Genomic DNA, 13,591 nt, shown 5'->3' with positions numbered 1-13,591 from the left:
GGGCTCCGCGCTCTGGGCACTGCACACTGGGCTCCGGGCTCCGTGCTCCGGGCACTGGGCTCCGCGCTCTGGGCACTGCACACTGGGCTCTGGGCTCCGCGCACCGCGCTCCGGGCTCCATGCTCCGCGCACTGGGCTCCATGCTCTGGGCACTGCACACTGGGCTCTGGGCTCCGTGCTCTGGGCACTGGGCTCTGCACTCTGGGCACTGCACACTGGGCTCTGGGCTCCGCGCACTGGGATCCGCGCTCTGGGCACTGCACACTGGGCTCTGGGCTCTGTGCTCCAGGCACTGGGCTCCGCGCTCTGGGCACTGCACACTGGGCTCTGGGCTCCGCGCACCGCGCTCCGGGCTCCATGCTCCGCGCACTGGGCTCCACGCTCTGGGCACTGCACACTGGGCTCTGGGCTCTGTGCTCCGGGCACTGGGCTCCGCACTCTGGGCACTGCACACTGGGCTCTGGGCTCCGTGCTCCAGGCACTGGGCTCCGCACTCTGGGCACTGCACACTGGGCTCTGGGCTCCGGGCACTGGGATCCGCGCTCTGGGCACTGCATACTGGGCTCTGGGCTCCGTGCTCCAGGCACTGGGCTCCGCACTCTGGGCACTGCACACTGGGCTCTGGGCTCCGCGCACCGCACTCTGGGCTCCATGCTTCGGGCACTGGGCTCCGCGCTCTGGGCACTGCACACTGGGCTCTGGGCTCCGTGCTCCAGGCACTGGGCTCTGGGCTCCGGGCACTGCACACTGGGCTCTGGGCTCCGCGCACCGCACTCTGGGCTCCATGCTTCGGGCACTGGGCTCCGCACTCTGGGCACTGCACACTGGGCTCTGGGCTCCGCGCACCGCACTCTGGGCTCCATGCTCCGGGCACTGAGCTCTGCGCTCCGGGCGCTGCACACTGGGCACCGCGCACCGCGCTCCAGGCTCTGGGCACTGGGCTCTGGGCTCCGTGCATCATGCACAGGCTGGGCGGGCACCGGGCACACGCTGGGCCCGCACTGGGCGCACACTGGGCACAGGCTGGGCAGGCACTTGGTTTGCCCTGGGCATGTGCCAGGCACGTGCTGGGCACACAGTGGGCAGCTGCTGGGCACACGCTGGGCACACGCCCGGCACTCCTCTCACCTCCTCCCTTTCGCGAGTTTGCTGCCCCCCTCCTTCCCCAAGCACTTCCTGCTCTCAGCTGGCATCCGGGATGTTGGCATCTCCTCCTCTGATTCCCTGCTTCCCAGTGGTTCTCTGTCTCCTTGGCTCAGGAGCTGGCCGCTGTGTGCCAGCTGCCCCACAGGTGCTCTGTGCTGCCGTACTCTGCTTTAAGCAGGCAGAGCGGGGCAGAGCAGGGCAGCCGGGAGGGCCCCGGAGGGGTGCGGCGCCCTGCCAGGGCCGGGGGCGGGCAGCCCCGCTGCCGGGGCGGGCGCCGCGGGCTGACGCCGGTGCCCGCTCTTGCGGTGGCAGCAAAACGACGGGCAGTTCACGGTGATCCAGCTGGTGGGCATGCTGCGGGGCATCGCCGCGGGCATGAAGTACCTGGCCGAGATGAACTACGTGCACCGGGACCTGGCCGCCAGGAACATCCTGGTGAACAGCAACCTGGTCTGCAAGGTCTCCGACTTCGGCCTCTCGCGCTACCTGCAGGACGACACCTCCGACCCCACCTACACCAGCTCCCTGGTAGGTGCCCAACGGGGTGCCCTGCCCCTGCTGCCCTGCCCCTGCTGCATGGCCTCCTGCAGAAGCTCTCTCTTGGGCTGCTGAGCTGTGCCTGGGCACCAGGGCCACCTCCAGCCTCTGGAATGGGAGAGCCCTGGGCAGGCTGAGTTTGCACTGTGGCCTGGCTGCAGCCCCTCACTCTTCCTCCCTTGCTCGTGGGATGTCTCCCCCGGGCCTGGCCCTGCTGCCTTGGCTGCCCAGAGCCCTCCTGCAGGCAGCAGCCTTTGAGCACACAGCCCCTGTGCTGCAGCAGTGGCTCTGGGCTGAGGCATGGAGCAGCCTTTCCCCACCTTTGGAGCTAAACCAGATTATCTCATCTGTGCTTTTATTTAATTTGGGCTGTAATAGATCTGCCTGGCAGCTGGAAAGTGATGCTGTGCCTGCCATTGCATCACTCTGCCTCCCACAGCAGGGGGTTAGCTCTGGGGAGAGGCAGGGAAAACAACCCAGCAGTTAATTCCTCCATTTGCTGCTTACTCAAATCAAATGTTTTTGCCATTCCTCCTTCCACAGCAGCCAGCAGCACGCTGCAGAGGCACAGCAGTGGTGGCACTACCATGGGCACTGCAGCCCTGCCTCCGCTCAGTCCCAGGCCTGGCTCCCCCAGACCTTGGCTTCTCTGGTGGTTTCTTCCCCTCTCATTTCAGTGGTCCTTGCCCAAGGAGCAGTCCCTTCCCTGCATGCTGCCCCCTCCGCAGCACCTCTGCCCCCGACGTGGCTGCCAGCGCTTCCCAATCCAGCCAGGAGCTTGGACCTGCCCTGGCTTGGTGGGGGTCACTTAGCAGAGAGCTGCTTGGGTTGGAAAAGGCCTCTGAGGTCACCCAGTCCAACATCAACCCAGCCCCACCATGGCCACCAAACCCTGACCCCAAGGGCCATGGCCACAGGTTTCTGGAACCCCTCCAGGCATGGGGACTCCACCACCTCCCTGGGCAGCCTGTGCCAGTCCCTGACCACTCTGGCACCAAAGGCATTTTCCCTCCTCTCCAACCTAACTCTCCCCTGGCACAGTTCCAGGCCACATCCTCTCCTCCTATCAGCTGAGCCTAGGCAGCCATTCCCCACCTGCTTTCCCTTTTTGCCCAGGGAGGGAAGATCCCGGTGCGGTGGACAGCGCCGGAGGCCATCGCCTACCGCAAGTTCACCTCGGCCAGCGACGTCTGGAGCTACGGCATCGTCATGTGGGAGGTGATGTCCTTCGGGGAGAGACCCTACTGGGACATGTCCAACCAGGATGTAAGCACTGGGGGTTCCCCCACAGCTCCGGGGGGTGGGAGGCTGCCCAAAGGGAGCCCCGCAGCCTGTCTGCTGCTGTCGGGAGCCTGGCTGGGAGATGAAACAGGCTGGGGAGGCAGAGGGTGGGAGGAGGGGAGCAGGGAGGCAGAGGCAGTGCTGGTAATTGGAGTGCAGGAAGCAGCAGGGCCTTTGAAAACCTTCAGAGGGTTTAGGAGTGAGGAAGGAGCTCTGGCAGTTGCCTGCAGAACTGCACTGCACAGAGCTAATGAGCAGCAGGACCGCAGCGCCGGCGGCATCAGAGCGCAGAGTGACCTCGGAGAGCCCTGGGGCCGGCAGCTCCTCCTGCTCCTTTGCTGCTGATCAGCTGGGCTGGCAGCTGCCTCCCAGCCTCTGCCACCTCTGCCCAGCCAGGAAGCTGAGCCTGCAGAGAGCAGTGGCTGGGGGTGGTTCAGGTTTTGCCTTCATAGAATCATTGAGGGTGGAAAACCTCTTTAAGATCAGAGCCCAACCACAGCCCAGCTGCCAGGGCCAGCAAACTGCATCCTGAAGCACCACAGCTGCAGCTTCTTGAACCCCTCCAGGGCTGGGGACTCCACCACCCCACTGGGCAGCCTGTGCCAGTCCCTGACCACTCTGGCACCAAAGACATTCTTCCTCCTCTCCAACCTCAGCCTCCCCTGGCACAATTCCAGGCCATTGCCTCTCCTTCCATCACCTGAGACTGGGGAGCAGAGCCCAGCCCCCACCTGGCTGCAGCCTTCTCTCAGGGAGCTGCAGAGAGCAGTGAGGTCTCCCTCAGCCTCCTCTTCTCCAGGCTGAACACCCCCAGCTCCCTCAGCTGCTCCTTGTACTCCATGCCCTCCAAACCCCCACCAGCCTTGCTGCCCTTCCCTAGACACCCTCCAGCACCTTTCCTATCCTGTGGCACCCAGAACTGAACCCCAGTGCTCCAGCTGTGGCCTCACCAGTGCCCAGTACAGGCCACAATCCCTGCCCTGCTCCTGCTGCCCACACTGTTCCTGATCCAGACCAGGCTGCTGGTAGCCTTTCTGGCCACCTGGGCACACCCTGGCTCAGTTTCAGCTGCTGTCAGCAAGAGCACCCCCAGACCCTTTTCCCCTGGGCTGCTTTCCAGCCACTCTGCCCCAAGGTTGTTGGGTTGCTTGGGGTTGTGGTGTCCCAAGTGCAGGGCCCAGCCCTTGGGTAATGATAGGACTGGGGGGTATGGAACAAATACAGAAATAGATTGAGATTGGCTGTGAGGAGGAAGTTCTTCCCCAGGAGGGTGGTGAGAGCCTGGCACAGGCTGCCCAGGGAGCTGCTGGCAGCCTCCTGCCTGGAGGTGTTTGCAGCCAGGCTGGAGGTGGCTGTGAGCAACCTGCTGCGGTGTGAGGTGTCCCTGCCCATGGCAGGGGGCTGGGACTGGCTGAGCCTTGAGCTCCCTTCCAGCCCTGACAGCTCTGTGATCCTGTGCTGCATCTCCTACACGTGGCCTCGGCCCTTTGATGCAGCCTGGCCAGGTCCCTGTGCGGAGCCTCCCCGTGCCCAGCGGCTCTGCGCTGCCGCTCGGTTGCGTGTCCGCTGCGGGTGCCCTCGCTGAGAGCCCCCCCGGGCGGTGCCCCCTGGCTGCAGGTGATCAACGCCATCGAGCAGGACTACCGCCTGCCGCCGCCGATGGAGTGCCCCGCGGCGCTGCACCAGCTGATGCTGGACTGCTGGCAGAAGGAGCGCAACGCGCGGCCGCGCTTCGGGGACATCGTCAGCACCCTGGACAAGATGATTCGCAACCCGGCCAGCCTCAAGGCCCTGGCTGCCGTCACCGCTGTGTGAGTCGGGGTTGTTCCTCCTCTTACCCGCTACGGGCCGCCGCGGGGGGAGCGATGGAGGCGCCGAGCCTGCTGCTGTATAGCAGCGAGATTGCACAAGTGCAGAGAAGCTCAGGAAGCCCTCCCAGAAGCCCTTTATTGCAGCGTTGTAGGATCCTTAGCGTTGCAGAGTCTCAGAGCCCCACTTACAGCAGGAGTCCTGGAAGCCCTCAACAGGCAAAGCAGCTAACAGAAGTCCTGAGCCGAGTCCCAGCCTGCAGTGTGCTCAGGGTGGCTCTTTCTGTACTGTGTTACAAATCCCTTGACCAGGAAACCCCAGCCACGCAGGTGAGCTACAGTCTGTTCCCAGGGAGAGCTGCCAGCAGGTCCAGGAGGTGGTTTCTGCAGTGTGCTCCAGCCCAAGGGTGCCAGCGTGAGGATGTTGCTCCTGGCACCCATGGGATGTGACGGTTTTGCTCTAGGCAGCTAAGGACTTGGTCGGCTAAGGGATCCTGCACTCTGCATGCATCCAGCAGCTGGCCTCAGCAGTGGCTGCCACAAGTCAGGGGCACTCACCCTCTGCTGGGCACAGGGGGGCTGGGGAGCCTGTGGTTTGCAGGGCAGTTGCTGCTCCTGGCCATGGCAGTGCCAGTGTGGTGCCTGGGGGCCTTTACTCAAGATGGGCACCGGTGTGGTGCCCTCCTGGTGCCTCCTCGGGAAAGGACCTGGGCCCAGGCCATCCATGTGCTGGGTCCTGCAGGGCAGCTGGCATGGGGAGGGCTCCCCTGCCACCCTGGGGGTGACATCTGAGCGGGGTAAGCTCTTTGTTTGGCTGAACCCTTTTGTGCAGGCCCAAGAGAGACTCATGGAGACGGTTTCAGCTCATCCCATCGGGTGCCACCTGCCCACCCCTTGTGGCTGGGGGCGTGTGGGGTCTGCTCTGCCTGTGCAGCTGTGCCCATGGCCGCCACAGCTGGGTTCCAGCCTGGGGCTTGCAGAGTGCTGTTGGCAGAGCCTCGCCGTGCCCACGGGGGCGTTGGGGCAGCGGCAGGGCGCGGGGAGGTGGAGCCGGGCTCGTGCCTGGCAGCGCCGCGGCGCCCCCCGGGCACGTCCCCAGCGCCCTGTCCCCTCGCAGGCCTTCCCAGCCCCTCCTCGACCGCTCCATCCCCGACTTCACTGCCTTCACCTCGGTGGACGACTGGCTGAGCGCTGTGAAGATGAGCCAGTACCGGGACAGCTTCCTGGCCGCCGGCTTCACCTCCCTGCAGCTCGTCGCACAGATCACCGCCGAGTGAGTCGCCTGCCGGGGCGCGGCGGGGTGGGAGGAGGTGGGGAGCTCAGTTCTGGGCCCCCTGCAAAGGAAGGGTCACAGGGCCACAGGACGTTAGGGGGTGGAAGGGACCTCTGGAGATCTTTTGAGTCCAGCCCCCTGCCAGAGCAGGAGCATAGAATCCAGCACAGGGCACACAGGACGCATTCAGATGGGGCTGGGAAGTCTCCAGAGGAGGCTCCACGGCCTCTCTGGGCAGCCTGCTCCAGGGCTCTGTGCCCCCCCAAACCCCTGTCCCAAAAGAGAGAGGAGCTGAGACACCCTCACAGTGAGGAAGTTCCTCCTCGTGTTGAGGTGGAGCCTCCTGTGCTGTAGTTCATATCCACTGCCCCTGGTCCTACCATCCATCTCACCCCGAGGCTGGAGCTGCCCATGTTCACCATCTGGGCACCAGCTGCAGGCCTCTCCCTGCTCTGGGTCCCACCTTGCCTCCAGTGCTCGTGGGGCTGCTCCTGGGCTCTGTGGCTGTTCCTCTGCCGCAAGGTGTGGGCCAGCTGAGCTTGCGTCCTTCACCTCACTCAGACACAGAGAGACCAGCCCCGGGCTGCCTGCTGATTGCCCTCTCTCTGCCTGCCTTTCAGAGACCTCCTGAGAATAGGAGTGACTTTGGCTGGGCACCAGAAGAAGCTGCTGAACAGCGTGCAGTCCATGCGGGTACAGATGAGTCAGTCTCCCAGCTCCATGGCCTGACTGCCCTCCTGCCACCCGCAGGGCACGGGGAGGGCACAGCCGGGGCCGAGGCAGCGCCCTGCCCGGGACTGCGGCCGCGGGTGAAGGATGTTTCTGGGACTCGGCTGTGGCTGCTGGCTTCGGTTCCTCCCCAGGAGAAGCACACTTGGCAGTGCCGCGGGAGCAGCCTGGGAACTCCTGTACATATGTACAGAGCAGATATTTAAACGCAGACCCACAGAGAAGAGTGAAGGCAGAGCCGAGCGCCGGGGGCGGCGGAGCCCAGCCCCGCACAGCAGACTCCCGTCCCGCCCCGGCGAGCAGCTGGAGCTGAGGAGGAGGAAGGGGCCGGCCGGAGACGGAGCCTCCTGCTCTGAGGAACCACCTCCCTGTTCTTCCTGGCCACCCCTCCCTGCTCGCCTTGCCGGGGACCAGCTGGAAGCGTCCTCGGAGGCCCCCGCGGCCGGCAGCCCCCGCAGGACTGGTGCGAGCGCTGCCGGGGGGCCGCGGCTCGGCCCGGTTATGGCTTCATATTGAAGCAGAGATGCTCCGTGCCCAGGGCCGGCTCCCCGCGGGGCCTGGGCTGCTGCCTCTCCTTTGCTTGCAGTTTTTTTGCAAAAAGGAAACCCAAGGATTACAAAACAAACCCCCAAGCCCCCACCCCCCCGAAGGCCACCCCGGCTGTGGAGGTGTCCCCTGTGTGTGTGCTCCCTGTGCCTCCCCACCCCCTCCCCTACCGTGGGCTCCCTCCCTGTCCCTGACTGTGACCACCGAGGGCCCGGGGCAGGGCCAGGGTGGCTGCTGCGGCCGCTGGGGGCGGCAGGCAGCAGGGAGCTGCCCCAGCCGGGGCTCAGCACCCTGCGGCCGGGGAGCAGCACACCGAGGGCCCGGAGGAGCTGCCCTGTGCCTGGGACTGGGTTGGTGGCTGCTGGAGAAGGGGTGGCTGCTCTGGGAACAGACTGCTGAGCCCTCCAGAGCCTGGCAGGTGCCTGGAAGATGACTGTGGAGGACTTTTTTTTGCCCCCATCTTGTGGACCTAAGGATTTTGACCTTGATTCTCAGTCCTAGGAGCCCTGGCTCCAGAGGTAGGTGCTGTGTGCCTCTGTCCAGCTGTCTGTCTGTCCTCCTGGCTGTGTTGCTGCTTGCCTCCTTAAAGCCTCTCTCAGTGGAGTAGTTTCCCTTTGGGCTCTCTGGTGTTTTCCCTGCCCTTGTCAGCTTTGCAGATGGTCCTGGTGGGCACTGCCAGATGTGTGCCAATGTTTGCATCCTGGGAGCCTGGGCAAGCTCCTGCCCCTTGGCACATCCTGCTGGGAGCTGATGGAATGGATGAGCTCTGGAGGAGGCTCTGGGGTGGCTGTGTGCCAGCTGTGGTCAGCTGGCACTGTGCTCCTGTGGGCACTGCACTGGCAGCAGGAGGCACCCTTGAGGGCTACCAGTCCCTGCCCCAAGTTCATGGAGTGGGTTGGAAGGGACCTGAAAGCTCATCCAGTTCCGACCCCCTGCCCTGGGCAGGGACAGCTCCCACCAGCACAGGCTGCTCAGGGCCTCAGCCAGCCTGGCCTTGAACACCTCTGGGAGGAGGCAGCCACAGCCTGCAGCGCTGCAGCCAGTTCTGGTACCCCCAGCGCAAGAAAGACCTGGAGCTGCTGGAGTAGAGGCCATGAAGATGATCAGAGGCTGCAGAACCTCCTTTGTGGGGCCAGGCTGGGAGAGCTGGGGCTGTGCAGCCTGCAGAAGAGAAGGCTCCAGGGAGAGCTCAGAGCAGCTTCCAGCAGCTGAAGGGCTCCAGGAGAGCTGGGGAGGGACTCTGGACAAGGGCTGGGAGTGCCAGGATGAGGAACAATGGCTTTGAGCTGGGAGAGGAGAGACTGAGAGTGGAGAGGAGGAAGAGATTGTTGGCAGTGAGGCTGGGGAGAGCCTGGCACAGGCTGCCCAGGGAGGCTGTGGCTGCCTCCTGTCTGGAGATGTTGAGGGCCAGGCTGGATGAGGCCCTGAGCAGCCTGTGCTGGTGGGAGCTGTCCCTGCCCATGGCAGGGGGTTGGAGCTGGATGAGCTCTGAGGTCCCTTCCAACCCAACCATTCTGTTACACTGTGGCACCAGCAGCAGCTGAGGGCCTCCTGGGCTGCTCTGAAGGAATGGGGATGGGAAGGAGGCTGAGCTGCAGCTCTGCTGAGGGGCAGGAAGGAAGGAGCCAGCTGCAGCAATGAGTTCTTCAGCTCCCTGAGCTCCCCCCAGGGAAGGAGGCAGAGCAAAGCCCCCCCTTGTTTATAGCAGCAGGGCCTGCTGCTCCTCCTGGCTGCTGGGAGCTGGCTGGTCCCCTGGGGGGGTTGGTGGCCCCACTCTGTATGCCAGGCTGCTGCCACAGCCAGCAGCAGATGCGGCAGCTCCGTGCATGCTAACGCGCTGCGGCGCCGCATTGGCATTCAGTGAGGGTCAGGCAGCCCCTGGGGTTGGGCTTCAGCCTCTGTTTTGTCAGAGGGAAGCTGAAAGCATGGCAGGAAAGGACCAAATCCCAAAGCTCCACCTCTGTGCCTGCCCTGCTGCATGCCACCAGCCCGTGCCAGCACCTGGCACAGCACCGCAGAGCGGCTCAGGTTGGAAGGGACCTCAGAGATCTCCTGCGACCCCCTGCCATGGGCAGGGACGCCTCTCAGCCGGCCCAGGATGCAGCCTGGCCTTGAACACCCTGAGAGTGTTGTGGGGGGCGGGGGGGGCAGGCTGACCTCTGCACTGAGCAGCCAGGGCTGGTGCAGCCCCCTGCCCGGGTTGCTGCCACGGGAGCCCACCTTGGGCTGAGCCGTCGCTCAGGGAGGCACTTGGCAGCTCCTCCTCTGCGTCTCTATGGCAACTGCAAGCACCGCAGCCCTTCCCTGGCCCTAGCAGGGGCTTTGCTACCTCTCTGCTGGTGTTGCCTTTGCTGCCTGTGGCAGTGTACCAGAAAGGGTTCTTGGGTGCAGAGCTGGCCTCAGCTCAGTGTCTCAGGGACCATCATGGGCAAGATCCTCCTGGCCTGGGACACGAGGGGTCCAGGACCTTCTCCCTCTCTACAGCTCCCTGGAAGGAGGTTGGAGCCAAGTGGCTCTTGGTCTCTTCTGCCCCAGGTGGGTGAAGGGTCTGGAGAGCAGGGCTGGGGAGGAGCAGCTGAGGGCCCTGGGGGTGTTCAGCCTGGAGCAGAGGAGGCTGAGGGAGACCTCCTTGCTCTCTGCAGCTCCCTGGGAGGAGGCTGCAGCCAGCTGGGGGTTGGGCTCTGCTCCATAGGAACAAGAGATAGGACGAGAGGAACTGGCCTCAAGTTGCACCAGGGTTAGGTTTAGGTTGGAGATTAGGAGAAACTTCTTCCTTGGAAGGGTTCTCCAAGCCTGGCACAGGCTGCCCAGGGGGGTGGCTGAGTGCCCATCCCTGGAGGAGTTTGAAGGAGGCAGAGCTGTGGTGCTGAGGCCATGGCCAGCCCCAGCCTGGGCAGAGCTGGAGGGTGGTTGGACTCAGTGACTTTGAAGCTCTCTTCCAACCCAAACCATTCCATGGTGTGCTTGGGCTGGGTGTTGCCAACTGCCCTTCCTCTTCCACACCCTCCAGCACCAGCCCTGCTGTGCCCCCAGCTGCTGGCACATCCCAGGCCAGAGCGAGCTGCTGAGCCTGCCAGGGGAGCCTGTGCTGAGAGCCTTGTTCTGTGCCTCTGCCTGGAGAGAGGGGAAGGGCAGGGGATGTGGTTTGTGGCATTTAATGCCCTTCAAATTAACAGTTCTGGGAACACACACTTGTGTATATTTAATTTTAAATGTTGCTGCAAGCCAGGGCAGGCTCAGGATAGAAGCAGCAGGAGGATGAGTTTTAAATAAGAGTGAGCTCAGAGCAGGAGCTCTGAGCCTGGCAGCTTTTGGTGCTTGGAATGCTGCTTTCCCTAGGGGAATCAGCTAGGAGGGGATCCTGCCCCTCTGCCCTGCTCTGGGGAGACCTCACCTGCAGGGCTGTGTCCTGCTCCGGGGCCCCAGCACAAGAGAGGCCTGGAGCTGATGGAGAGGGTCAGAGGAGGTCACCAAGATGATCAGAGGCTGCAGAACCTCCCCTGTGGGGCCAGGCTGGGAGAGCTGGGGCTGTGCAGCCTGCAGAAGGCTCCAGGGAGAGCTCAGAGCAGCTTCCAGCAGCTGAAGGGCTCCAGGAGAGCTGGGGAGGGACTCTGGACAAGGGCTGGGAGGGACAGGACCAGGGACAGTAGTTTGAAACTGGATCAGGGGAGATTCAGGTTGGACATCAGGAGGAAGTTCTGCCCAATGAAGGTGGTGAGCCCTGGCACAGGCTGCCCTGGGAGGTGGTGGAGGCCACATCCCTGGAGGCATTCAAGGTCAGGCTTGATGTGGCTCTGAGCAGCCTGATCCAGTTGGGGATGTCCCTGCTGCCTGCAGAGGATGAGCTCTGCAGGAGCCTTCCAGCCCCATGCATTCTGCTCCCATGAAAACAGGGCTGTGGCTTCCCCATTCCCCTGCCCTCCTCCTGCACCTCTGCTGCAGGAGCTCCCCACGCTCGGTGCTCCTCTCTGCAGGGGCTGCCTCTTGCTGAGGAGGCTGCTCCAGGGTGTTGCCTGGTGGGAGATGAGAGACAGGAACCGGGCAGATCCCTTGGGGGCCCCTAGCGCCCCTCTCTGCTCACCTCGGGGGAGCACACCAGCGCTGGGCAGGGCAAGGGATCTGCCCAAGGTGACCACGGTGCCCTTCATCCGGGCCAGAGATGCTGGCACCCTGGCAGGGTGTCCCAGGGCCATGGCTGGCAGCGTGGGGAGTACCCCTCCAGCCTGAGCAGAGCTGCTGCTCCCTCCCCATCTGTGCCTGAGCCTCTCTGCTGCCTCTGCTCTCCTTCTGCTGGCTGTGCCCCCCCGGCCGGCTCCGCTGCAGCGGCTGCTTTGGGGCCGTCACCAGGTGCCAGCAGGCCCTGCCAGGGGCAGGGAGCACAGCTGCAGCGCTGGGGAGGGTGGCCCTGGGTGGTGCTGAGGTCCCCTGGCCCATCTCTGGAGGGAGGTGGCCCTGAGCCAGCCAGCCACGTGAGTGCTGAGTGGATTAAGTGAACTCCACTGGCTCCCAAACAGGAGGAGCCCTTTCGGGGGACGTGGAAGTGGATTAGGCAACAATCTGCTTAAGGCCACATTAATTCTGGATGAGTGTAGGAGGATTAATGCCTATCCACTCCAACAAATTAATTGGAGTCAACTTTCCTCTGTGTTCTCAAGTAAACAAAGCTTGGGAAGCTTTCCCCAGCCACCAGCCTGGGCTGTGCCTTCCCTTCCCCTCCCTCATGGCTGCACATTGCCCAGGAGCTGGCATGGCAGTGATCAACCTGCTCCTCTCCTGGTGCTTGTCCTCAAGGGTCTCACTGGGACCCCTGCATGAAGGCAGGGCACAGAAGGCAGCACAGCTCTGGTCACCGTCAGTGCAGTTACCAAAGGTGCTGAGCCCTGGCTGGGGCTGGCAGCAGCGGGTGCAGACCATGCCAAGTGCTGCCCACGGAGCAAGGTGAGCCCTGCTCTGGAAATGGGAGCTGGAGCCTTCCAGGGGCAGGTGGGCACCAGCTGTGTGCCCATCAGCTGGCTGGGTTGGCTTTCCTCACTGCTCTGGGTGAGCTCTCCTCAGACTGCCCAGCCTCAGGACCTCGGGGAGTGTCCACAGCCAGATGCTGCTGCTGGTCAGGGGCCAGGCCCTGACCTTCTGGCTGGGGTTGGTGCCTGGGTGCCAGGGCTGTGCCCCCACCCCACTGCTGCCTGCATGGGGATGGGGCTCTGGGAGTGAGGTGTGACTCCTCTCCTCACAAGGGCTGAGTGAGGGCAGGAGCTGGGCAGGGAGGGCTTGGCACACAGCAATGGCTTCAGGGCATTCCCAGAGCAGCCCTGCCACAAATCCTCCACGGGGGCTGGGGGCTGTGTGCTCAAAGGCTGCTGCCTGCAGGAGGGCTCTGGGCAGCAGGGCCAGGCCCAGGGGAGACATCCCACGAGCAAGGGAGGAAGAGTGAGGGGCTGCAGCCAGGCCACAGTGCAAACTCAGCCTGCCCAGGGCTCTCCCATTCCAGAGGCTGGAGGTGGCCCTGGTGCCCAGGCACAGCTCAGCAGCCCAAGAGAGAGCTTCTGCAGGAGGCCATGCAGCCTTCTGCCTCACCCAGCACCTGAGCTTTCATTGGATGCTCTGGATGCAGAGGCTTACAGCAAGGTTGGGTTGCTGAAGCAGAGAGAGGTTTTCATTCAGGGGGGTGATGGATTTTAACAGGAGGGAAATGTCAGCCCCAGCTGGAGCTGGGTGTGGGAAGCAGCAGCATGGGGGGAGAGGCAGAGAGAGCCCCAGCAGTGAGCCCCAGGGACTGGTGGCCCAGGGAAGGGGCACAGCAGTCGGTGGCTTTGTGATTCCACCTGGTGCCTTTCTGTCTCCGAGGTGCAGTTGGATGCTGAAAGCATCTCTGCCTCTCCATCGAGGCTCTGCAGTGGGTTTGCTGCCAGGTGGCACTGCCTGGTTGCAGGGTGAGGAGGGAGTGCTCCTGGGGCTTTGCTTTGGGGACCTTCTGCCTTCCCCCCCCCGGCAGCAGAGAGAATGGTTTGGGTTTGGGTTGGTGGCATTGGAAAAGGCATCTCATGGTGCCTGCTGCTTTGCTCCTGCCTCGGATCTGGGGAGCTTCCTGGCTGCCCAGGCAGGTGCCTGAGTCCCCATCCCTGGAGGTGTTGCCAAGAGGCAGAGCTGGGTGCTGAGGTTAGCCCCAGCCTTGGCAGAGCTCGGGGCTGGTCGGACTCAATGTCCTTAAAGGGCTTTTCCAGCCCAAAGGGTGCTGAGATTCCACATTGCAGAGGGGGGAGGGAAGCATTTC

General features: G+C 63.8%; 1 protein-coding gene across 1 annotated transcript in view; it reads left to right on the top strand.

Moving 5' to 3' along the window:
- EPHB1 (EPH receptor B1) overlaps positions 1-6,813 on the top strand; it is a 58,580-nt gene extending 51,767 nt beyond the window's left edge. The window contains exons 12-16 of the mRNA XM_054166175.1: positions 1,459-1,674; positions 2,800-2,949; positions 4,582-4,775; positions 5,890-6,045; positions 6,666-6,813. Of these exons, the coding sequence (XP_054022150.1) occupies positions 1,459-1,674; positions 2,800-2,949; positions 4,582-4,775; positions 5,890-6,045; positions 6,666-6,774 (825 nt within the window). The 3' untranslated portion in view covers positions 6,775-6,813. The remainder of the gene's footprint in view (positions 1-1,458; positions 1,675-2,799; positions 2,950-4,581; positions 4,776-5,889; positions 6,046-6,665) is intronic.
- The last annotated feature ends 6,778 nt before the right edge of the window (positions 6,814-13,591 follow it).

The sequence above is a fragment of the Dryobates pubescens genome, chromosome 13, assembly GCF_014839835.1.
Source record: "Dryobates pubescens isolate bDryPub1 chromosome 13, bDryPub1.pri, whole genome shotgun sequence".
Taxonomy (NCBI): domain Eukaryota; kingdom Metazoa; phylum Chordata; class Aves; order Piciformes; family Picidae; genus Dryobates; species Dryobates pubescens.
This window is presented reverse-complemented; position numbering and strand designations above follow the sequence as displayed.